The 23,886-nt window shown below is 48.3% G+C and overlaps 1 protein-coding gene across 4 annotated transcripts in view; it reads left to right on the top strand.

The window, feature by feature from the left end:
- NRP2 (neuropilin 2) overlaps positions 1-23,886 on the top strand; it is an 89,021-nt gene that overhangs the window by 23,134 nt on the left and 42,001 nt on the right. For all 4 annotated transcript variants that reach the window (XM_066189745.1, XM_066189744.1, XM_066189747.1 and 1 more), the window contains exons 3-9: positions 5,579-5,760; positions 10,039-10,269; positions 10,836-10,991; positions 12,864-13,033; positions 14,077-14,232; positions 22,635-22,779; positions 23,081-23,430. In XM_066189745.1, coding sequence (XP_066045842.1) covers positions 5,579-5,760; positions 10,039-10,269; positions 10,836-10,991; positions 12,864-13,033; positions 14,077-14,232; positions 22,635-22,779; positions 23,081-23,430 — 1,390 coding nt within the window. The remainder of the gene's footprint in view (positions 1-5,578; positions 5,761-10,038; positions 10,270-10,835; positions 10,992-12,863; positions 13,034-14,076; positions 14,233-22,634; positions 22,780-23,080; positions 23,431-23,886) is intronic.

Genomic DNA, 23,886 nt, shown 5'->3' with positions numbered 1-23,886 from the left:
TCAGGGCCTGTGTCTACGATGACTGATTCTCTTCTCACACCAGGATAAATTAGGAGTGATTACCCTTAAAATGATGAGTTACACATGTGTAAAACCAGTTCAAGTCAAAGGAGAATCCAATTCATCGGCTGTATTTATAATTAATTACTCTGATTAAGGGCTGGCAGCTAAGATCAAACTTCATTGCTCTTGTTTCATTAGACAAGAGTCGTGCTTGCCTCTGCTATCATAGCTGTAAAAAAAAATCATTTAAAAGTCCTCAGTAGCTTCTGGAACAATTTAACCTTTGAAGGGTATGTCCTGCAGTTACTCAAGATTGTGTAAACATCATGGAAAAGTTTTTTTGTCTTTCGCAATGTAACCACCCATGAAATAAGGATTTGGTTGGAAGGTGGCATACAAAAGAGTATGAAGATGGGTGGTGACACAAAAAAATCGACTAAGCCAGCTAGCATTTAATGGACATTAATTCTAGCCACTTCTTGATTGCACAACAAGCACAGAGATGCTGGTTCACCATTTCTTAACTATCTCTATACTGCAACTGCTATTTAATTTCTAGGTAACTGCCTGTTCTTAGAGGATGTTCAAATAAACTTATGATTTTTATAACAATTTCTGAGAAATAAACCTCCCACCACCTTTTCAAAGGGGGAACAATTGCATTTACTAGCCGCCATTGTGGGTAAGCACAGACCTTCCCCAGCTACCTGCAGAATATTAACACCTGCTGAATTTCACTAGAATTGCAGTTTCTCTTCCTCTCCTCAGCAGATGCATTCAAGATACAGTGACATATGGTTCAAGCAGATCAGAGGTCTTGAAGGCTCAAGTCAGCCCTGGGCATTCCCCAATTTAGGGTTGTTGGCATGCAGTCTGTACCTATTTGTCTCCCTGTCTATCTAGGCCAGATTTCCCCAATATAATATAATCTCTCTAGTCAAGACTGGCTTCTATTCTCGGCTGTGCTGCAAACTTCCTGTGTGACCTTGGGGCAGACACTGCTCCTCTCTGCCTTCCTACCTCCCAGGGTCTCGTGAGAATCCCATCAGTACTGTTTGCTAGCTGCAGTCATGAGCCCCATGGAAACGCCTATAAATAATAGCTCCAAACTAAACATTGGGGAAGTTCAGGTTAGAGCCCTGCCTCTGTCTCCAGTCCTGGCAAACACTGGAAACTGGGCTTTGCTGAGTGTAAGTCCTCACCTACTTCAAATCATAGCTCTAGAGAGAGACAGAGAAAGCTGCCAGCTAGGTCAGGGACCTAGTCCTGGACTAGGACAGTCCTCCTTAGGCTTTGAAGCAAGGCTTGCACGAGTTTATGTATTCAGAGGACTCGTGATACAGCTGTGAACATTTAAATAATTTGTTATCCATGTTTCTCCCCATCCTAAGCTGATGTCCCTGTAATGCCCTTGAAGCATGTTTTGGGGGGAAGGACTCAGCATCTCTTAGGACCTGGGGATGAAGGTCAACGGTGTTGTTGATTTTGTGTTCGGCGGTATGGATCACTAAACTGTTTGTGTCGAGTGTCCCTCTGGAGAGCAGCACCCAGAAGAATGTTGCAGGCTTTCTGGCGCTGCTCCCCAGATAGGCTGTAGTGCGTCTGGAGCTCAGCAGTGCCTGGGTGGGCACCTGGGAGGTCTGTCCTGGCCCCAGGGGATCATGGAGCACAGCTCAATGGTCAGGGAGCAGATTAGCTATTTCGCAACAGAAAAGGACTGAAAAGCTGGAGGTCTTCTCATAATCACTACAGCTGGGGCTTGTTTGCCATTGTTGCGCCTCATTTGGGGAGCCAGCAGAAAAGTGACTTAGGAAAAATAGAAAGAAAAGCCCGGGAAGCAGAGAGGTTGACTGGGGGAAAAAGCAAGCAGACAAGCATGAATAATACAGGCTGTAGAAGTGCCTTATAGCAGTTTATAGAAGATCTCTTAACATCAGCAAAACACTTTCTACTAAAAAATATGTAATTAAAATGCAGCAATATTTGTAAGCATTGTACATTTTTCATTTAATTCTGTTAAACAACTTCAAGGAGAGCATCTAAGCCTTGTATTTCCCTTCTTTCTCAGCCTCCATTGTCTAGGCAGTTAAACGCACTTCAGCGTTGCCTCCCAGCCTCAAAACTCCCTGGTGAAAAGCTGCTTGAGGTGGTTTCAAACCGACTCACTGGCCTTCTCACTCAAGTGGCAGCTCAGAATGTCTTGCCATTGTGCCATTGGAAGAGCAGCCAACTGTGGTCACCTTCCCTGCAAAAGAAGAGTTGGTTAATCAATTGGTTATACCTGTGAGTTACAGAGGTTGCACCCTGCTCTCACACGTTGATGCTTGTCTTGTTGGAGTAATGCCTAGAAGGGGAGAAGTGGCCATGAAATGTGCTTGGAGGTGGCAGCTTTCCCAGTGGAGGTAATGCCAGAGAGGTCAGCCCACAAGAATGCTGGTGCATGTTAACTGAAACAATGGATTTGGTTATATGAGTGAAATGCAAATTGCTGGGCACTGTATGAGACAGTTTGAACACCATTGCAGCATCAATGTCCCACCCAGCTGTGCCCTAGGCCATTGTTATCTGAAAATGAAATGGTTAGAGTAGAAAGCATGATTGAGTTTTCTTCCTTCCAATTTTTCTTCTTGTTTTTCACAAGGGAAGAAGAAAGTCTATAAACCATGCTTAAGCTTAACGGGAGCAAAGATTTGGCCAAACTGGATTGTAAAATGTCCAGTGACCCAGAATGAGGACAATGGGGTTTACCAGTTTGTTTGTTTGAGGGCCAAGGCATGGACATGACTGAAGTGCACGGTTCCAAAAGAATCTGTGGTGGGGATTAGCTGGCATTGTTGCTGAAGTTTGGAAGTTTAATAGTTTTGCTTGGATGTCGTTTGTGTTTCATTTTGAAAGCCTAAAGTTTAATTGCTCTCATGGAAAGGAAGTAGGGGCTCCTGCTCATCTTGGCAGGTGCTATCTCCCAAGTGTAATACTTCCCCAATTCACATTCTGTTTATATGACCCAAAGAAAAGGTTTTGCCTCATGCAGAGCAGAGGACTTAGGCCAAGATTTTTTAACTAGGGAAGAAAACTCTTACATTTATATTAATTTTACATTTGGAAAAAAAATGTTTTCCTGACCTTCTCTTAAGGGCTTTTTTTGAGTTGTTTTTAACATTTGATTTATTAAGGATTAGCTCCAGTATGAGAAAACTAAGTTAGATGCTTGAATGAAGCTAAATAGGGTATAATTTATAAAGGCAAATATTTCCTGATGATTTACTTACTAGATTAATTCTTAATTTTCCATTTGCAGATTGCCCATGAGCAGATTGCAATATTCCCTATTGTATGTATTATTGGAAGTCTGTCATCCATTCAATAAGCAAAAATTTCTTGGTCCAGAACTTGCTTCTGTAATTCCAGGGCCCCCACAGAACTGGGTGGCTTGAGGAGCCATGTGGACAGCACTAGGACATTTGGTGTGCTAGCTACAGCAGAAGCTGTGATCATTGCAGTCAAGTAGCTGAAGCCATGTACTGTGTTGGCAAGGTACAACCCCACAAGGACGCAAACAGATGTGATTTCCTGGGATGCAGCTAACCTCTGCCTGTGCATGAAAATGGCAGCTTTTACAGTCCACTCCATTAACTGTGTTTTGCCAACATTCATGTTTTTGCCAAATTAATTTTTTGCCACATACTCACTATTTCACTAGTAGCCAGTAGCTCTGCGGCACAGATGTGCACTTCAGATGTGGAAGGGCTGCAAGCACACTGAAAGCAAGTAGTTATTTAGAGAACAAAATGTCCCCGCTGTTTGCTCAGTACTACTTTAAACAAATAGACAAACAAGGAGGAAAAAATTCTACTTAGAAGAAGCACTAACACTGCCTTCTATGTTCCTCCTCCCTAGAGAGATGGTAGGATGAAGCCACACATGATGGACATTAGTGGGGGTCACACAGGGTGCTGCTGACTGGTGTCAGGGTAATAAGGGGTCACGAGGTGATAGGGGCTAGGCAGAGCTGAGGAGAGAGCAGGGGGAGAGATCTTCATTTGCATTGCTGTGTGTCCACACACCAGCTAAGCCAAACGCTTTTCTTCTTCAAGTGCCAGTTCTCAAGACCGCTTGGATTTCACCTTGGCCAAGCCAATTCAGTCTGTAATGAAGTTAAAGGCTGGGCGATTGCAGCTAGTTGAGTGCTTGGTCCAGCGTAGACAGGATTTTATCTGCAGGCATTTTGCTTCTGGCTCTCAGCCTGATTTAGTCCCAGAAAGGAGTGAAACCAAAGCCGTCTGGACCATCTTTCTTTGTGGAGAAGCACACTAAGTCCCTGTAAGTTTGTTTTGAGGTTGTAGCTCGCCGATATGTGCTTTGCAGAACGGGAATGAGTCACATGAGGATCATTCTATATCCAGCAAGCTACTTCTCCTTTCAACTCTCCATTCCCAAACAGAAGATCTTGTGACAAAGAAGAAAGGCAGATTCCTAGCAGCCTGGAAATGCTTTTTTCTTCCCTGGCCCCGTGAGAAGAGCTGTAGCTTGTTGTTCAAACAGGTTGTTACAAAGCAAATAAACAGTCCTAGAGAGATGGTCAGTTTCTGTAAATAGCAGCATGCTGGCCAGAGAGGAGAGAGGCGGGAGAATGTGGGTGTTAGAAGGCAGCTGAAGAACAAGATGTACACATAAAAGCTGTTTGTTTCTTCAGAGCACGAAGAGCCTGATACTACTACCTTGCCTACTCATGGCCTAGAAAATACTAAGGGATCTGTGGCAGTTTCCCCTTCCAGCCAAGCTTCGCAACAAGCTTTTGTCTCTGCACCAGGAGGCAATTCTAACCCTACACATTCCTCCCCACAACCAGTCAGACACTCAGGCCCATGGGCAGGTGGAGCATCTTCAGGTAGGGTTTAGCAAAGGCAGGTTGCAGTTACAGGGTGTACAGCAATAGTGAGTGTGGGTACTCAGCTTTTACACAAAATTTCTCATCCACAGAAAATCTTCATTAGCATTTAATAGAAGAAGACTAATATTAATGTTCAAGTGCTAAGTGAGTGTACTTGCCACGCTTGCTAAAGGACCAATATGTTATCAGTGCACAAAATAGCTCCTGCTCACTTAGATTGAACATGGACAGTCTCACATTTGGTCCATGCTTGGCCAAATCCCACATGGATACTGGAATAAAGTGAATTCTGCCAGACAGCACAATGGCACCTCAGAACAGAGGTCAGGGGAGTAGAATAGCCCCAGTAGAGTTGCATCTGAGCTTCTCCCACGCCAAAGAAGTTTTGTGGAAATAGAGGTAGTAAAGCGAGTCCTAAATTTTGCATGTTGGCTGTGAAGGTGAAGCGGATATATATGCAATGAATTAAAGATGTGAATGGCAGCAGAGGAAAGGACCTAAACGTAGTCAGACAAAAAGGTGTCTTGGGGTTTGTGGTGTGGTGTGAATAAGAGAGTCGCAGGTACCTGTCTGGAAGATATTCTGTGAAATATGCAGATACCAAGAGTGGTTTTTGTTTGTGCCTGGCATCCTGAAGCATCTCCCTGACAGATGGTTTCCCTGCCATTTCACCTGCCTCCGCAGGTACGACTACATCGAGATCCGCGATGGGGACAGTGAAGCGGCAGACCTGCTGGGCAAGCACTGTGGGAACATTGCACCTCCTACCATCATCTCTTCTGGCCCCTCTCTATATATCAAGTTCACCTCAGACTACGCACGGCAAGGCGCCGGCTTCTCTCTGCGCTATGAGATCTACAAGACAGGTGAGTATCTGAGTTGGTGCCTGTCCCCAGACTATTTGACACAATTATCTTCATCTGGAAATGCCTTTGACCACTTTTTCAATGTGATTTTTAGCATATTTTCCAGAGATAAAGGACTTTTTTTTTTTTTAATTTAAGCAAGTCTGTGCATTACATTTGCAAGAAGGTAAAGATGTTAGTCTCACATGACAGTGCATTTTTGGATCACAGTGTGGCACTTAAAGCAGAGTTCCTCCTTAAATGTTTTATTGTATTCAAGAATTAGAAACATACACCTTTACTCCCTGGCATGTGCAGAGCTTGCTAGGGCTAACAGGGGTTTGTCCCTCTGTTAGAAGTGCATGGAGCTCCCCCTCCTGTGGAGCTGTGATTCAGGGTTGATGCTGTGTTGATGCTGTGTTTTCTCTCCATGGATGTGGGGTTTGTAACTGAGGAGCTCTAGTTTTCAACTAATTGCGGTCACCAATGCTGTAAATGTCTGAGGCAGCGCCCTTCCAGGCTGATATAAGACGAACTGTTCATAATTCTGTTTAATACTGAACTATTACTGAGGAAAGAAAAATCTGCTCAAAGCCCTTTTAATAGCGTTTCTGTCTAAATATTTGCCAGAATTTTGTGCCTGAGAAGAAAGAGGGTTTAAAAATAGCCCCTAGTCTGTGTGCATGTGAGAGGTGTGCCTGCATGCTGAGGGAACAGGAGAGTGTTTTGCGTGGGCATGTGGGCACCTGCCCCATGCCCACATTCCTTAGGTGATGTGTTGGAAGAAAACACACATGGCTTTCCATCATTGTGTCTAGCACCAGAAAAAAAAAAAGTCTGTGCCATGGGAAGAACCAAAAAGGAACACAACAGGGTTGCTTATCCAGCCTCTCTAAAGAAAAGATGGGGAGCACAGGCAGCAGTGACAAGGGGCCCTGGGCCAGCTGTGCAGCAGGAAGAGGTGCACAGACAGCCCACAGTCTAGCCACAGGTAGATGTGAATGTGGAGACTTTGCTGCAAGAGAATGAGACTCCCTAAATTCATTTTGAATAGATGAGGACAGGACAGTGTGAAGATTCAGATGGATGAGGAAAGTGCTGTTGCCTGGACTGTATAACTGACCATTGAGCTGCTGGGCAGCCAGCTCACCACCGCTGTTAGTTTATGGTTAGGATGCAGATTAGTCCTGCAAGTCTAGTAATTTAGTCAGATATTGGGGTTTGTTAAGGCCAGTTGCCATCACAGAGGATGGCAAAGGATACAGGTGGGAAGACCCACCTCAGCCCCCCTTGCCTCTCTCTCTGCTCACACCTCCTGTGAGCCCAGCAGGCTGTGCTGGGTTCTGCCTGACCTCACACTGGGTCCATGCCCCGACTCAGGACACGAGGCAATGCAGGGTGGTCCAGCTGGCTGAGGTGACCCAGCCATGCTGTGGGAAGAGATGGCAGGCAGGAATCCTGTCAGTCTGGTTGGGAGCCAGTAAGGGACCAGATTTATGAGGAAAGGAGAAGTTGTTACAGGGGGGGAGGGAGGGAGAAGAATCAAGGGCTGATCTGGAAGAGAGCAGATATTGGATGGAGGCTGGAGCTGAGTTTGTGTCCCTCGACGTAAGTCTCTGCAGTACTGCCCTCAGGTCTGAAGTGGTTCCGGGGCTCCTTTTGCCACCCTCACCCCTGCAGGCAGCCATCCTCTCCAGATACAGTCACACTTTCTTACAGCCACAGCCCACGAAACCGAGCCTGGCAAGGCAGATTTTGGCACAGGAGTGTGGATGAGCCCATGATCCGGGAGCACTCCCAGCCCACATCTGCCCAGCCCCATTCCCTGCCAGGGCTCCAGAGAGGGCAGTGGGCAGTGCAGGCTGCAGGGCTCCTGCAGTATGTTGGCAGGCAGGCAGGCAGGCAGGCATGGGCCAAGTTTCCATCTGAGCTGTCAGGGTAATCAGCAAGGGTGTCACCAGCTTTAAAGGTCATCAGATTGTCATTGTCCACATCAGTAAAGGCAGCAGTGGTTGCAGATTCCTTCCATCTTAAAGGTGACATAGAAAACCAACTCTTTTCAATGGAGCATTAATTTCCCCACCTTGTACTAAATTTCCCTTATCACAGTGTGAGAGAGGAGCAATCTGCATACAAACAACCACATACCAGTCTTTGAATCCCCTGATGGGTATCACTCAGCAGTCTATGGGCTGACAAGAGCCGCCTGCCCGGGCTGGTCCGGCCTCCCTGCTGCTCCCTTTGTGAGTCAGTTTGGCAGGGCCGGCCGGAGCTCTCCAGCGCTGGGCATCAAAGTCGCCTCTCAGGCTGGCCTGTGCTGCCGAAGCCAGCATGACTCCCGTTGATTATCTGCAGCTTCCTTATAAAAAGCTGATCATTGTGTTTGCTGCTATTAGCAAAAATGCAGACAAAGATGCCAAATGCGATAAGAGCCCCACATGAGGTAACTGTTGTCTAATGTGGTGACATAGTTACATCTTGCCTGTTACTCTAGAGGACAGTCCCTGACTCTGAGTTTAGCCTTTGCTTTTCTCCCTAGCTCGGAGCTTGTGTTATTTCCACTATTTATCTGTTCATCTTTCAGGTTGTTTGGAACGAAGTACACCCTTATCCCCGTTCATGGCATTATGCTGTGATTTGTGTTTGGCCTTTTTTTTTTTTGCCTCTGCATTTTACCCCACAGGTTCACACCAGAAAAGCTGGCTGCTTCATTAGGTAGTCAATTAAGAGCCTCTCCTGAGCAGCTCTCCAGCCAGGCACTGCATAATGCAGTGCAAGATCCTGCTATTACTTCGGGCTGCTGGCCTGACTCCATAGGTTAATGCTGAATTGAATAACAAGTCTCCCATTAGTACTGGGAAGGCTTGTGCTGCCTGGAAGAGCCGGAGCAAAAGGGTTTGTAGAGGAGAAGGAGACTGTCCCAGTAAAAGTGAAGCAGAAACCTTTGCGAATGCTAGTGCCGGGTTGCAGCAGTGGCCAGCAGTCTCTCTAACACCCCCTTTCTCCTCTGTTAGCTCCAGGCTGCAGATTTCTGTTGCCTATTGTCCTGGCAAGGGTTTCAAAGACACCGTGGTATGAAAATGACACAAATTCCCCTTTCCCCAACCACCCGAGGCACCTTGGCTGTATGAGAGGGGGCACGGAGCTGGCCCGGCTGCGGCTGAGGCCAGTGCTGAGGTCAGCAATAAATAAGAGGCAACATTGTCTGTCCTCCCCACCACGCAAAGGTCTTCCTTAAGGATAGAAATAACTTGCATTTCTGGTGTGGATGGCTCATTCTGTGAAAAAGAGGGCTCTGTTCCTGCTCTCAGCAGAGACCCCCCTGCCACAGCCTCTGTTATCCCCAGTCTTAATGTGGCCACGCTGTGGAAACGTATGCTGGAGCTCGCCCCTGTCCCTTGTGGGGGTCTCAGGGAGCGGGGGGGGGGGGGGGGGGGGGGCTGCAGGCTAACTGTGCACTTCCCAAGGGTTTGCTGCAAACAGTGGAGACATTGGCACCCTCCCACAGGCCTTTTCATTGTGTAAATATTTGTGTTTCCAGATTTTCTCAAGGGGAAATTGAGGCACAGATATCTGTGCTGGAAAGCTGGAGTTTGCAGGAGACTGGTCCATGGGAATAGCCTTTCCAAAAACAATACATCCCATTAGTCCTCTCTGCCCCATCCCCAGGCAGCTCCTTCCCCAAACAGGGCTCCTCCATCAGATCTGGGGCCACAGTGGTGCCTTGCCTGCAGGTAGCAGCTGTGTCATGAGTACTGTGGATGGCAGCTCCCTGTGTCCCAGCCAGCCTCTCTGCAGGCTCTGGAGCAGCACACAGGTCAGCCAGGTCAGTGTTTGGGGGACGGGTTAGAGTGGAAAGGGCCAGCTGGGGAAGACAGGCCAGATTGGTGTGGCCTCCCTGTCCACTACCACTGGTGTGAGGGACAGGGATGTGGCAGGGTGCTGCCCTGCCAAATCACAGCAATGACTTTGGATAGGATTGCTTTTCTAGTCCTGGTTTTGAGATAATTGTCAGGAGGATCAGCAGTGGTGTACAGATTATGTCTGCAAAGCTGTCTAAGGGATTTCGAACCATGTTGTCCACTACAGTGACTCATGGACCTTGTCTTTCCACCTGTGGAAAGCGTTGCAAATCATCTTCTCACTTCTTGCAGTAATTCCCACAGCTCTTGAGCTGCAGGACATCTCCAGAAGTGAATACACAAACTTACTAAACTCAGAATGGGGTTTCCACAGTATCAAGTTGTGGGCATTAAGCTTCATCGTTGCTAAGGCTCTGGGTTTTTCCTGCTGCTACAGGCTCTGAGGACTGCTCCAGAAACTTCACTGCCTCCAACGGCACTATTGAGTCCCCGGGTTTCCCTGACAAGTATCCACACAACCTGGACTGCGTCTTCACCATCATAGCCAAGCCAAAGACAGAAATCCTCCTCCACTTTCTGCTTTTTGACCTTGAGCATGACCCACTGCAGTCAGGGGAAGGAGACTGCAAGTATGACTGGCTAGACATCTGGGATGGCATCCCTCAGGGTAAGCCACGGGGTGCTGCATTGCTTTCCTTGGCCCTTTCTGGTGTCTCACAAAGCTCCAAAACTTTCCTTGGCCCTTCCTGGTGTCTCACAAAGCTCCAGTCTGTGTTTGAGCACCAAGGGTGCCTAACTTCAAAGGTGGCTGCAGCCTGCAACCTGCCATCAGGGCACTCCATGGCCAGCTTGGGGACAGTGTGCCTGCAGAAGGCTGCATTCATGAAACCACAAACTACTGCTCTGTTGTAAACACTGATCTGAAAAGCCCCATGGGACACTCCAAACACCAGCAGTTCTCCCTCAGGGGAGGGCAGTGGGTTCATGCAATGATGGGAGGACCTCCCTACCTTATAGCAAAACTGAGAAACAGAGCATTCTGGAGCATTTCCCAGCAATTGCAGAGCAATGCCTGCTGCAGTGGATATTTCTGCACTGCATGGCAACAGGCCAGTGGATATAAAAAACAGCCCATCCCTGAAGCCTATCTTTTTATCCTAATCAGCAATGTGTTGGTGACCCAGGAGGCTGATGGAAAAGCAGGCATTACCTTTGCTGCTCTTTCTTTTGCAGTTGGCCCCTTGATAGGCAGGTACTGTGGCACTAAGATGCCATCGGACATCCGCTCCACCACCGGCGTCCTCTCTCTCACCTTCCACACTGACCTGGCAGTGGCTAAGGATGGTTTCTCTGCTCAGTACTACTTGATCCACCAGGAAGTCCCAGAAAGTAAGTTGGAAATGTGTGTGTATGACTCAGTTGTGTCCCCTGTGTTTCCTGTCTTTCATTTGGCATATACCAAAGTGAAACAGACAGAAGTGTGTCCAGGGGCTGGTTCTCCACCAGCAGTGCAGACAGCAGTTTCATTTAGGTCTGTTCTCTCTTTCTGACAGAAGTCAGATTTCAGTAAGAATTTCACTTTCTGACCTTTTGTTGACTTTTCACTTGCTTGTGAAGTTTTCTCAATATCTTGTGAGTTAGAATCCTTCATTTATGTGCTCAGCCCAAAGGATTTAGGGGAGACTTCAGCCCAGCATGTGCAGCAGATTCATTAAAGCATGGGGGAAAATATGCACTCTCTCTCTCTCTCTCTCTCTCTCTCTCTCTCTCTCTCTAGTTTCCCAGAAATTTACAGCCCCAAACCACAAATTGGAATTTCTTGGCTGTCTAATTAAAGACTGCTTAAAGTTTTAAGAATTTCAAGCCCAATTTTGTTTTATAACCCTTAATAAGGGAGGTAAATTGATGCGGAGTGAGGAAGTAAGTTGTGTATTTTGAGAATGAAGAGGATTTTGATTCTTTGTGATAACACTTGCAGGCAAGAAAAGGTTCCATTTGTTTTCCCATGGTATTTTTGCATCTTGACCTCTGTTCGCAGTGAACCTCTGATACAACAGAAGATGCCTTCGGGACACCCCTCAGTCCCAGAGAAAGAGAGGGAGTCCCTGATCTGCCACTGAAAGCCTGTGGCAGAGAGCAGGGCAGAGTAGGGATTGTGCAGCACCAGGGCAGCAGGGTTACAACCTCTTACTTTGTGATTGAGTAAAGGGTGTTCTGCTGAGGCTGTGGGAGTTAGAGACAAGCATGAGCTCTTCACCATTACCTATTGCTACACTCAGTTGATCTGTTCTTTAATCCCTTTTCTGTTCTGGATTTGGAAATAAGATGTTGAACACAAACCTTGAGAAATCAAGTACAAGAGCTTTTGTTAAACTGTCAGGCCTGTTTTCATTTATGGTGGTGTGAATTGAAACTTTAATGATAGCACTGACATCCTAACTTGCCCCATCATTTCCACCCAAGGTTGACTTGGCCACATTAAAAACACAGGCAGTTTGGTGGAGCTCCGTTGGTTTACAGCAGCAGCACGCTTGGACCCATGCAGTATTTTCTATCACTGTTTTCTTTGCTATTTTTATAGGACAGCTGCCATAAAATAGATGAAACGTGCCATAAAACTGAGCTAATTGTGACTTTTAAAGCCTTAGAAGTGAGGAGATCCAAAGAAAAGCATAGCAGTATCTCATAAATTTGTCTGGTTAATGCCATGGACCTGATACCACATACAGTGCATGCAGATATACACAGGCACATACACACGTGCATCCCTGCTCTCAGATGCACACAAAACCTTTAGAGCTGCCCATTGCTGATGTTCCTGCTGGCAACAGTAAGCATTCTCCTAATGTGTCTGTCTGTACTCCTTGCCTTGTCAGTGCTTAGATTTCATCTACAGCCTTCAAGAAGATGGGAATTTTGTGGCAAGGGTACTTGGAACATCTTGGTGGAGGTGGAGGGAGGGAAAGGACAGAATTGTGTCAAAACTGACCAAGGTGAAGAAGACAGAGAGAGGGAGAAAGATCCAGACTGTATTAGTGTTCAGAGGGCCATGCAAACACAAAGCTGCCCTACCTATTATTTTTCAGTGCCGTCTGTGAACACACACAACCTGCAAGATGGTGCAGCTCTATTCACCTTTCCAGACGGGCAGCTTTGCTCAGGGTTAGCTGGAGAGATTAGTTCAGGGCTGCCTTTCACTTGGGGATGAAGTACTGAGACTGCAAACCAATCTGAGTCTGTGTATGTGTGTGTCTGCTCTAGACTTTCAGTGCAACGTGCCTCTGGGGATGGAGTCTGGCAGGATCTCCAACATGCAGATCAGTGCCTCCTCCACCTACTCAGATGGGCGATGGACCCCTCAGCAGAGCCGGCTCAACAGTGATGACAACGGCTGGACCCCCAATGTAGACAGCAACAAAGAGTACCTCCAGGTACCTTTCCAGCCACCTCTCCTCTTCCCTCACCAAATGGAGTGTCACGCTGTTAAACCGACCCTTGACCATAAGGCTTGTTGAATTTTTTATTGCCTCTGTGGCTCATGGGGAGCAAGCAGCAGGGGAGCTGCAGTGCCTCAGTGAAATGTGGCAGGCTGGCTCTCCCATTAGCTTGCCTGCACAAGGACTGACTCCAGCCGCTGTCTCTCTCCCACCCCCTCCTTTCTGCCCAAACCTTGATGGACTTTCGATCAGACTGACAGAGACTGAGAGACCTCTGCTACTTACAAGGGCCACTGACTCCGCCACTGGCCTGAGGACCAAAGTCTCCAGGGGGTGCATAGAAAAACAACTAGAATAATATTTATCTCATCAGCGATGCAGGGAGCGTGAGCGGGCTGATGTCAGGCGGGGGGCTGACAGAGCAAAAGCTTTCCCTGGGAGCTGGTTAGAGCCACAGTGTGTCCACACAGAGCTTCTGGCTGTGTCACATCGCCGGGAGACACTGCTTGCTAAAGGGCACTATGAGCAGGAGGTGGTGAATGTCATTGCCTCTAGCAGACGTCTCATTCTTCATTCATGGCAGGGCTACTAAGCCAGCTCTGCTGACCTTTCTCAACCCATGTTGTAAAACAAAACAAAACAAAAAAAAACCAGCAAGGGAAAACCAAGAGCTGCAGCACTTGCTAATTGGATATCATGCTTTTATTTTACATGAAAAAAGTCAGTCTCTGTCCTGCTTTAATGCACATGCGCTTCTGTGCAGATCCTATTGCTTGGTCTGAGGCAGGAAGAAGGCTTTGTGATGGTCGCCTATAAACAGACATCAAGATCCTTAGCTACTCTTGTCCCAGGGTCCTATCCTGCTGAAGTCAGCCCTGGGAAGGGTCGTGGCTGTTGAACTGCACACCCACAGATAGAGTGAGGCAGACTGAATTTGTACCTTTTTATTTTTCAGAGACAGAGAGAGGAACTAATTAGCTACTCTGGACTCTCAGATGGTCACCACTCTCTTTCTTGTGTTTTTTTCCCCTGGAAAGGTGGACCTCCACTTCCTGACTGTGCTCACAGCCATTGCCACACAGGGTGCCATCTCAAGAGAAACCCAGAAGGGCTACTATGTCCGTACCTACAAGCTGGAGGTCAGCACCAATGGGGAGGACTGGATGATGTACCGACACGGGAAAAACCACAAGGTAATGTCCTTTTTGTCTCTTCTGCCTGAACCTTGGTGAGTCTTGCAGCCAACAAGAGGGAAGAGAACTGAGAGATTTTGCAGGCCCGGAGGGTTTAATCTAGGAGGGACCCTTTTTCTGATGAGGCTAAAAGACTGATGATGCTCTGTGCAGAAACAGTCCTTTCTCCTCTGCACAGCAATGAGGAAACACTATTCCTTGGAAAACCTGGCTGCTGCTGCATCTTTCGTGGTGGTGATAGTATGTTCTTTGACTGCAAATGAAGGAGAAAATGTTTTCGCAGCCTGTGTTTTGCCATATAAGATTCATTGAGCTTTCATGGTCGTAGACCCGTCTGCATGCTGGGTTAACAATCACAAAACCACATGAAACTGTAGTTCAGGAGTTACTGAGGCCTGGAAATGAAAGGGCACAAATCCTAAGGGGCAATCGCACCGTCCCAGAGAACAAAATGAACAATAAATAATGAGAAACAATTCAGGCTGCCAGAGCTGTGAGATCTGCGCTAAGCAGGCACAGTCAGCAAGGGTGCATTGAGCCCTGGGAGTTGTGCATGCTCTTGCTGTGTTTCTGGGACACCCACAGAGGTGGGAGCAAGGAGGAGGAAGAGTAAATATGGGTGTTCATCCATTTCACACCATATGGGTGCTGGTGTGTTGCCAGGAAAGATAAACTTGGAGTGGTCTCCATGGGGGGTTTGGTGTATGGAGAGAAGGGCTAAGGAAGCCATAGTGCCAGGCTGGTTTTTCTCTCAGTTTTTTTGGTCATGTGTTTGTTCCCTGGTTAAGGGTGCCTCAAGAAAGCCCTTCCCTGCTCTTCTGTGGCACCCAGAAGAGAACAGACTGCTGCTGTGTTCAGGTCCTCCCTGCTGATGTGCCATAGCGTGTCTGTGTGAACTCTGTGGCTAGGTTCCCACACACCTCCCCCCCACACATGTCCCAGTAATTTTTGATTGCTCAGCACTTCTATTAAATTAGCTGTCCCTTCCCTTTGCTGGCACGAGCGCTGCTGGCATGAAATGCAGTAGCCTGCCTTGTCCAGGATTCATCCAGACATTTCCTTCCCTTCCGGGCTCTGTGATTTCCCCTTCCCCACAAGTGTGTCTTAGGTTCAAATTCCCTCTGCTTCCCAGAATGAGTCCTCTCTGTGCAGAGGTCCCTATCAGGGTCTCATACCTGCAATATTTGGAGTATTTAAGCTCCTCATGTGCCAGTGAGGGAGTGTTAGCCCTATTTTAAAAGTAGGGAAATGGAGGCACAGGACAGCCCAGCACCACATAGTGGAGTCCTCAGCTGGGCTCCCCCAGATCTCAGGTGGGCTGGCTCCAGGACAGTAGCTCATGGCAGAGCTCATGTATAGTCCTAACACAGTGCCCATGTAGCGGTGTGGAGCCTCTGTGCTCTCCCAGGACCCTTGGTCACAGCAGACCTTTCTGTGAACTGGGGCCATCTCTTCTCACCCCAGGTGAGTTTGAGGTCTCATTGGGACCTTTTCTGTGAGTCAGGCAGGAGATGCTCATCATGCTGGGCAGAGAGATGAGCTATATACACAGCTCAGTATTTCAAATAATCACTGGCAATAAATTTACCTTTTCAAGTCTTAACTGGAGCAGGAATCTGGCCTGGAGGGTGGTTTTAGTTGCAGAGGAGAATAAATATCCCATCCTTGTGGTGCTGGGCGTTGGACACTGTATCCTCAATCAGGGTGGAGCAGGACAGCATGACTGGTTTCAGTGCTGCTAAGCCAATTTACATTGCTCCAGCAGGACCCTAAAGCCTGGCTGGTGTCAATCCAAAACAATCCCACAGCCACCTGAATTGCCACCATTTCTGGACTTGGCCCTTGATTTCTGTCAGCTTTTTTCTACTCTGTTTTCTCTTTTCATTAAAAAAGTGGAAAAAATCAAACCTCTTCTTTTTTACTCCTCTATTCCAGTGTCTATTTGTTCCCACATTTTGGCCTTAATTTAGCAGACATTTCCCAAGGCTGGAGGATAAGTAACTGCTTTTTGGTGGCTTGCCTACCCCTTGCATCTGGGTGACTGCTTTCCTGCCCCACCAAACAACTGGCTGCCAGCTGCTGAGCACAGTGGGGCCAGGGCAAGGCCACTTGCTCAGACCTGGTGCCGGGGGCCTCTGGTCCCACATTCCGTGCCCACATTAATCCCACTGTTCCTGTGCTAAGCAAGCTCCCAGATGTCTGTGCTCGAGGTGCAGATCCCTCCCTGCATCAGTGCGGAGCTCCGCACAGCCCGGGCTGCAGCGCTGGAGCAAACCATGCCAAAGAGATTCGTCAAGTCTGCCGCAGCTTGATTTGGTGCCATGAGGAGCAGGGAGGGAGGGGAAGGTGTGGACAGACAGGGACTCTCTATATCCATGCAGACAGATACATATATATAGAGACACGTACATATATGCACATACTTATAGCTGCACACACACACAAATATATATGCACATGCACACACAGGCATATGGGGTGTACCAAACACTGCTCTGAATTTCTGCCAGTTCTGTGGGCCAAAAGCAATGCTCTGCCATGTATGGGTGGGTGAGCTAACATTCACATCTTCATCGGGGAGCTAATGAAAGAGAAAACCGCGAGTGCAGGAGAGGTGGGGAGGGGATGATGCTCCCTGCAGACGATGGGAAGCTCTCACCACCTCTCTGTTGCCCCCTGCTCCCCCTCCCTCCGGTGTTTCAGATGGCAGAGAGGCCAGGGTGTTTCCCTGCCAAATGTGATGGCTCACCTTTGAGTCCCCAGCTGCTGGCACTCAGCAGCAAAGGAAACGGGAAAGGCAGGATGGAGCAGCGGAAAATGTGATTAATACGTGCTTGCAGCAGACAGGGCTGGCTGAGCTGTTTCCGTGCCGAGCACTGCTGCGTTTCTGGGATGGGGAGGCAGTGGAAAGGCAGCCGGCAGGAGTGGAGGCTCACACTCACTCCCTCCCCTTCCCACCGCATCTCTGACAGGCTTTCTCCCTTCCTGGCAGGCCACTCCCCACAAAGCCTGGCCCACACGTCCCCCTGTCCAGGGGGTGGTGCTCTGTCTTTCCCTCAGGCATGAGGGACGAGGGCGGGAGGCTAACCCAGCAACCTGGCCAGAGGTGCTGCGCTGTTTTCCTGTGTGTCCCCGAGAGGGGAGACAGGGAGGAGAGTGGCCACTGCCATGTGCCATCCCATACTTGCTCCTTACTGCTTACCAGCGTGCCCCGACTGGGGACAGGGCCAAACCAATCCTGCTGCTGCAGAAAAGTTGGTCTGGCTCTTGCCCTCCCTGTTGCCTCACTCCCTCCACCTCCTGTGACCTGGGGCCAGCCTGATGGCCTCTGAGGTTATCTTCCAGGCAGCGGCCCTGGTGTGCGTGCCGAGATCTTATCTAATGGTTTGCAAATGTCTTTAGAAAACAACAACTCTTCTTGAACCCAAGGAAGGAAAAGAGCACCTGGCAGGATTTGACCTTTTATTTTTGTCCATTTTCTTTGGACAGACTCAACTATGAGGATTTCATCAGATAACCAAGTTCTCATCCGTTCTGATCCACTTCCTTCTTTGTAGCGCCTCTGATTCCAGCTCCTGTGTGATCTGAGCTGCTCCATCTTAGTAACTGTGGAGATAAGCTCACGGGAATCATCTAGTGTTGCAAGGGACTGGGGATGGGATGGATTTCAGGATTTGGAGTGGGTTGGGACCACGATGAGTGATGCTCTCACTTCCTTCATTGCTCTGTGTGTAAAATGCTACCGAAACAGTTGTTTCCAGAATCTATAGAAGTCAATGGATAAGAAATAGCAGCAAGATCCAGCTGATGTGCATTTTTCATTTCTTACTCATTTTGATGGTTTTGTGCTTGTTATTAGGTAATTTCCTGGGTGGCGTTTCAGGTGGTAGCTGCACAAAGATTGAATTGCTGCAAAGAGCAGTATCTCAGCTGTACACTGGAGCTGGGGACATCAGAGGTTTTTGGTGTTGGCAGTGAATATTGAGGATGACTCTCTGGAGACCCTTGTGCCTTCCCTTAGGAGTGTTCCTCTGTCTTTTCAGTTCTTAATCAGATCTCCTGTATTTATTCACCTGAGGAAGGAGAGGAAAGCTTTCAGTCCTGTGACTTTTTTTTAATCTGGAAAACTCAGGAAAAGCTGGTGCAATGAGCCAGAGGGCCACTGGTGTTTCTGTGCAGAGACATCATGGTGCAGCAGATTTGCCCAGAAATATCCAGGTCCCAGCCTGCTTTTGCTGCTTTTGCAGGCAGGACAAAGACATCAGGCTTTGCCAAAGGCAGCTTTGCGCATTCACCCTTGGTGCAGTACCTGGGGAAAATTACAGCCATGGCTTTCCTAGCAAGGCTGCAGCTTTGTATTTTTGGGCCTGGTATCTCCTTTGCAGGCTAACATAGTACCACTCCTCCCTGATGACTCCCAAATCTGAGTGGAGCCTCTCAAAGACACGGAGCTGGCAAGCCCAGCCCAGCACACTGTGCCTTGCCCAGACACTGTGCTTTGTTGAGTGTTGCCAAGTATCATTTTTCTTTTAACTCCTTGTTCCTGGATTTAATAAATCCAGAACTATCCACCCTCCACTTGAGCCAGAATCCTCCCACCATCAAACATGCCCCATTTTATGCCTTCCCTATCTGACAAGGAAAATAATCTCCCCTACTTTTCTCCTTCATGCTTCTCTGTCTAAATCCTGAAGCCCTAATCCTGTTAGCATGCTCTGTTCCAGGGCTCTGTCTCCACAGGAGTAACATAATCCTGCAATAAATCTAGTGGTCCAAAGAGACACATACGTACGGACGAAGGCAGAGCTGCTGCCATCCTTGGCCTTCTCCTCTTCCTCCCTCAGCCACTTTCTTCAGCACCCCAAGAAATTGCATAGTGGCCAAACAGCATAATAAATAGAGCAGGAGAGAGATTACCTCGTACTCTCTCCCTGACTCGCTGCCTTTTCAACTTCATGGCAACTTTTGTCTCCCTGTCCTTCATCTCTTTCACTCCAAACTGCCAATGGCACAATTCCCATATCCACTGGAACTAATGTAGCTTCAGCAATCCTCCCCATCACCCTATGATGGTTCCAACATGTCAAAAATGCAACTTGTAAATGCTAGTGTGGAGCTTGCATGTGTATGCACATGGAAAACTTTCACAGTCCTCCTCTAGCCTGGACATCATGTCCCCTTACCACTTGCTTTCTGCAGCAAATTAATTAGGCAGGTCAGCTCTCATTGATTATCAATTTAGTTTCACATACAGACCTGCTGTCTGGACTAAAACAGAAGTAAACATACAGTATGGGGAGAAGATAGGCAGCTTTTTGATGCAGCAGTGAAAGCAAGTTCCCTTGACTGTTTCTTGGAAGGTGCTTTTAATTTGTTAATGGTTTTCCCATTCGTCTTCTGGCTCCATCACCCTTGAGTGTGTGTTCATGTGCATAGGCATGTGTGCTCTCCACTGAGTGTATATCTATTTATCTATCTATCTCCCTAGATCACAGCCAGGTATTTTTTTTTTTTTCTGCTGGTGTAAATTACTGTGACTTCTTATACTTCGATGGTGATATGTTGATTTACACCATTCGAAGACTTGGCTCAAAATATGTGCTGAGTGGGATGGGAAGCAGATAGGACGGGAGGAATAGCAATGTTCTATTTTGGTAGAGAGGGAAGAAGTCTTTGCTTTCTTGGCACTCCAAATTTCACACATTTTCTTGCTAGTTCTTCCTATGCTGTGAGTGCTAATTTGAGGCAGGATGTAGAGCCTGTTGAACTCAATGGGCCTCTCTCCACAGTGTGCTGGGGCTCTGGGGTCAGCGTTTTCAGTACAGGGAAACCAGACGGTCAGGGTCAGACCCTGGTTAGCAGCACCAGGACCTGCAGGCTCACAATGCATTTCCACTTGGGAAGGAGGCTGAAAGAGCAGGCATGTGGGAATACCTCAGGTCTCTAACAGCACCAGGCACATGCCCTCTGGAAGTGGCCCCTTTCTGTTATGCTGAACAGGGTGCGAAGCGATGACTTGCCATGCTCAGTTGGGGCTGTTCAGAAGCGAGGCTCAACAGAACAGATCCTACCAGTGCAGCTGATGGCAGAGCTGGAAGTCAGGTGCTGATTCTGCCCTCACAAGCTGGCAGTCTGGAGTGTCACGGCCCGGATTCAGAGTTCATAGCTTGTTGAATGTGATCTAGCATGAGTAAGTTGCTGATTTCTTAATCTAAAGCAGAATTGAAATTGCTCTTGGAAGCAGGTACTTGGGGCCAAGGTTGTCTAAGAGATGTTTTCAGCGATGCCTATAGTAGTGATAAAGTTTTTGGGCTCAGTCCTGCTTCTGCTTTCTGTCAAGCTTGACTGTGCAGAAGTCAGCAACAAATTATGCTGGTGTAAATTTGGATTCTGGCCCCTGATTCTCGTATGTGCGAAGTGAGCTAAAAAAGAACAAAACTTGAAATATGTTAAATCAAAAAGAGCAGCAAACCTCGTCAGTGACTGTTAAACATGCTGGTCCATATGCAACCTTTGGCTCATGGAGTCTTCACACTGCTGATGTTGGGAAGCAAATAGAAGTTGCCAGGAGAAGACTCCACTGGACTTACTGCCCTTGGACATCTGCTGGGGCCAGCATTAGGAGCCATCCTCTGGGACAGAGGGACCTTTGGTCTGACCTGACATGCTGCTCCTTGTGCTAAATAGTTGCACTGGCTCAGACAGACATTTCCTGTCCTCCGGTGTTAGGTTCAGAGGTAAGGTGTTGTGTGTCAGCTTCTGTGTTGGCATAAAGCTGAAGGCTCTGCTGTGGTGTGGAAATATATCCATTTAAATTGGTTGTGTGTGTGTCTATGTGTCTGTGCCCACGGGTTTACAAGACACACACACACATGCACACACACACATATGCCTGGAGAGTGTTTCACAGTAACCACTCTTCTTATAGCCCTCCTGCTGGAAAAAAAGGGTATTTGGTGTCTGCTGAGCAAGGAAAAGGATGGGAAGTGAGGTCAGACAGGATAAAATAGGATATTAAAAACACATAAACCATGCTGTGTTGCTAAACGGTAGCAGCATGATATATATTCTCTAGATTAGCATTTCTGCTCAAGTTCACATCAACCCCTCATCCCAATTACCAGCCAGATTTGCAACTGATTCCCTCTGTGGGGTGGCTGCTCCCTACCCTGAAGGAGTGGATGGCAATGTGCAGGGGCAGCCCAGGGCTATCTGGGGTGCTGTGAGCAGCCCTGTAAACATCTTCTGCACGCCCTGCCGTGCTGGATCCTGGGAGAAGTAACATGTGCCATCTGCAAGCCTAGAGCCACAGGAGGCTTACAAAATGCTTCCTAGCTGCTATTCAAGGCAAGGGGCCAGGATACTGCCTCACCCCTTCTTCTGTCCTCAGTAGTTTGACTCCTGCCTCCCACAGGAGACTGGTGCCAAAGATTACACTCTCCTGCTTTCCTGAGATAAACTTACTCGGAACTCTCGTGCTTAGTACACATACACATGGTGGGAGCTTGCAGAAGAACCCAACCAGCATCTCCGTGTGGATGTGGTTCCTGGCTGAGATAGGAGGATAGTCTAGCCCTGTCCTGAAGTGCTTGGAGTGAAAGCAGGCAATGCTTGCAGCCTTGGTCTGTGAGCTCTAATGCTTTACGCTGGGGCAGAGAAAGGGTTGAAAATTACCCTCCTCTTGGATATTTCTTTTTTCCCTCCCCTTTTTTTCCCCCACCCACTATGGCTTTGCAGCCTGAAATAGAAACACATGTATCCAGTCCATGTCCGGCCTATTAAAAGAATGGGCAGAAGAGGTGGATCTAACATCCATCTGGTAGTTATTGATTATGGCCATCTGGTAAGGCAGCAGCCTTTTCATACCATGTGGGATCGTAAACTCCCAAAAAGCTGTCTCCATGTGGCAGGTTGCATGTGCATGGGAGAGGAAAAGGCAAGGGGCTGGCTGAGGCAGCAGCTTGTCACGCCAGGCAGAGGTGCACCCTTCCTGCTCACACCACTGCTTGCACATGATGTTTCCCGGTGGAGCTCAGCATAAGGATGCGTCGGGATGTCAGCCTGTGTGGGGGCATCTGGTCATTTGTGCTGGAGCAGATCTTGGTCTGAGGGCAAGCTCGAAGCAGCTGAGGCCTGATAGTCTGAGGTGCCTCAAAGTGCTGTGAGAGGCATTCAGCCAGAAAGCTCCTGGCCCTCCTGCTTGGTAGGTGAGTCCGTCCACCATGCTCTCCTGACAGCAGCCCACATCTCCCTGCAGGCCCCTGGTGCTTGCCCTGGTTGGAGGCTGGCCCTGACCAGAAAGCCTTTCCTTGGTTTTCCCTGGTGAGATTATTTTGACTGTTTATCTGGTGACGATGTCACAGTGTGTGCAAATAGACATTTGTGCCTCCCTTCCCTTGCAGACATTTCAGGCCAATGAGGATGCCACAGAGGTGGTTCTCAACAAGATCCACAGCCCAGTGCTCACACGCTTCGTGCGCATCCGTCCCCAGACCTGGCACAACGGCATTGCCCTGAGGCTGGAGCTCTATGGCTGCCGCATCACTGGTGAGGGTCCCCTCCTCCTCTTGGCTCCAGTGCTCCTCTCTGTCCCTCCAGCAGCCTGTCCCGAGGTGCTATCCCTTGCCACTGTCATGGCTGCTTGCGGTGGGAATGGTGACACTGTGACTAGCATGGGGACAGCCATCGCAAGGGATGCGCTTGGAGGGACAGGACTCCAGGTCCTGGAGGGAGGGGGAAATGCCCAGTGCTGGTGTTGGTTTAGCATGCAGAGCTTAATGCTGTGAGGAGAACCACGAGCACTTCTCTTCAATTACCCTGACTGTTCATGGCCTCTCCTCCCCTGCAGATTCACCCTGCTCCAACTTGCTGGGAATGCTCTCTGGCCTCATTCCGGATTCACAGATCTCTGCCTCTTCCATCAGAGGCTATGACTGGTCTCCCAGCATGGCCCGCCTGGTGAGCAGCCGCTCGGGCTGGTTTCCCCGGGTGCCCCAAGCCCAGCCTGGGGAGGAGTGGCTGCAGGTGGACCTTGGCGTCCCGAAGAACATCAAAGGCGTCATTATTCAGGGGGCTCGTGGAGGGGACAGTGTGACCACCACTGAGTCCCGGTCCTTTGTGAAGAAGTTTAAGGTGGCCTACAGCATGAATGGAAAGGACTGGGACTTCATCCAGGACCCCAAAACAATGCAAGCCAAGGTAGGCGCTGCTTGGAGCAGCTGCAAAACAGGATATGTTTCTGACTAGCTTCAGTCTGCCTGTTGGGGTTTTGGGAAATTGGCTGTCCACTCCCACAGAGACCTTTGGAGCTTGGAATTGTCTCCATGAAATCCCAGGTTGTGTCCCTTGTTGCTGCTCCAAATCTGTACTAGTGGCCATAAGTTCCACCTTTCCCCAGGGATGGCAATTTCATTTTCTGTTGTGGACCAGGCGTGGGGATGTGGTTATTACCTGCTGCCTCTCCCAGCTCCTGCAGGTCAGAGTCCAAAAGATTGTGTGTTTTATTATGTTTTTTTTATGTTTTGTGTAAAACAATTATGTTTTACAGAAACTACTTACATATTTTATGGGGAAAGGTGTGGCTGTTGTGGTGTGCATCTCTGAAAGAGGAAGATGAGTCACAACTCCTCTTTAGGAAATTTCTATATCTGAAGT

This window comes from Chamaea fasciata, unplaced genomic scaffold (assembly GCF_029207755.1).
Source record: "Chamaea fasciata isolate MVZ Bird 193981 ecotype frontalis unplaced genomic scaffold, bChaFas1.0.hap1 SCAF_8, whole genome shotgun sequence".
Taxonomy (NCBI): Eukaryota; Metazoa; Chordata; class Aves; order Passeriformes; family Sylviidae; genus Chamaea; species Chamaea fasciata.
This window is presented reverse-complemented; position numbering and strand designations above follow the sequence as displayed.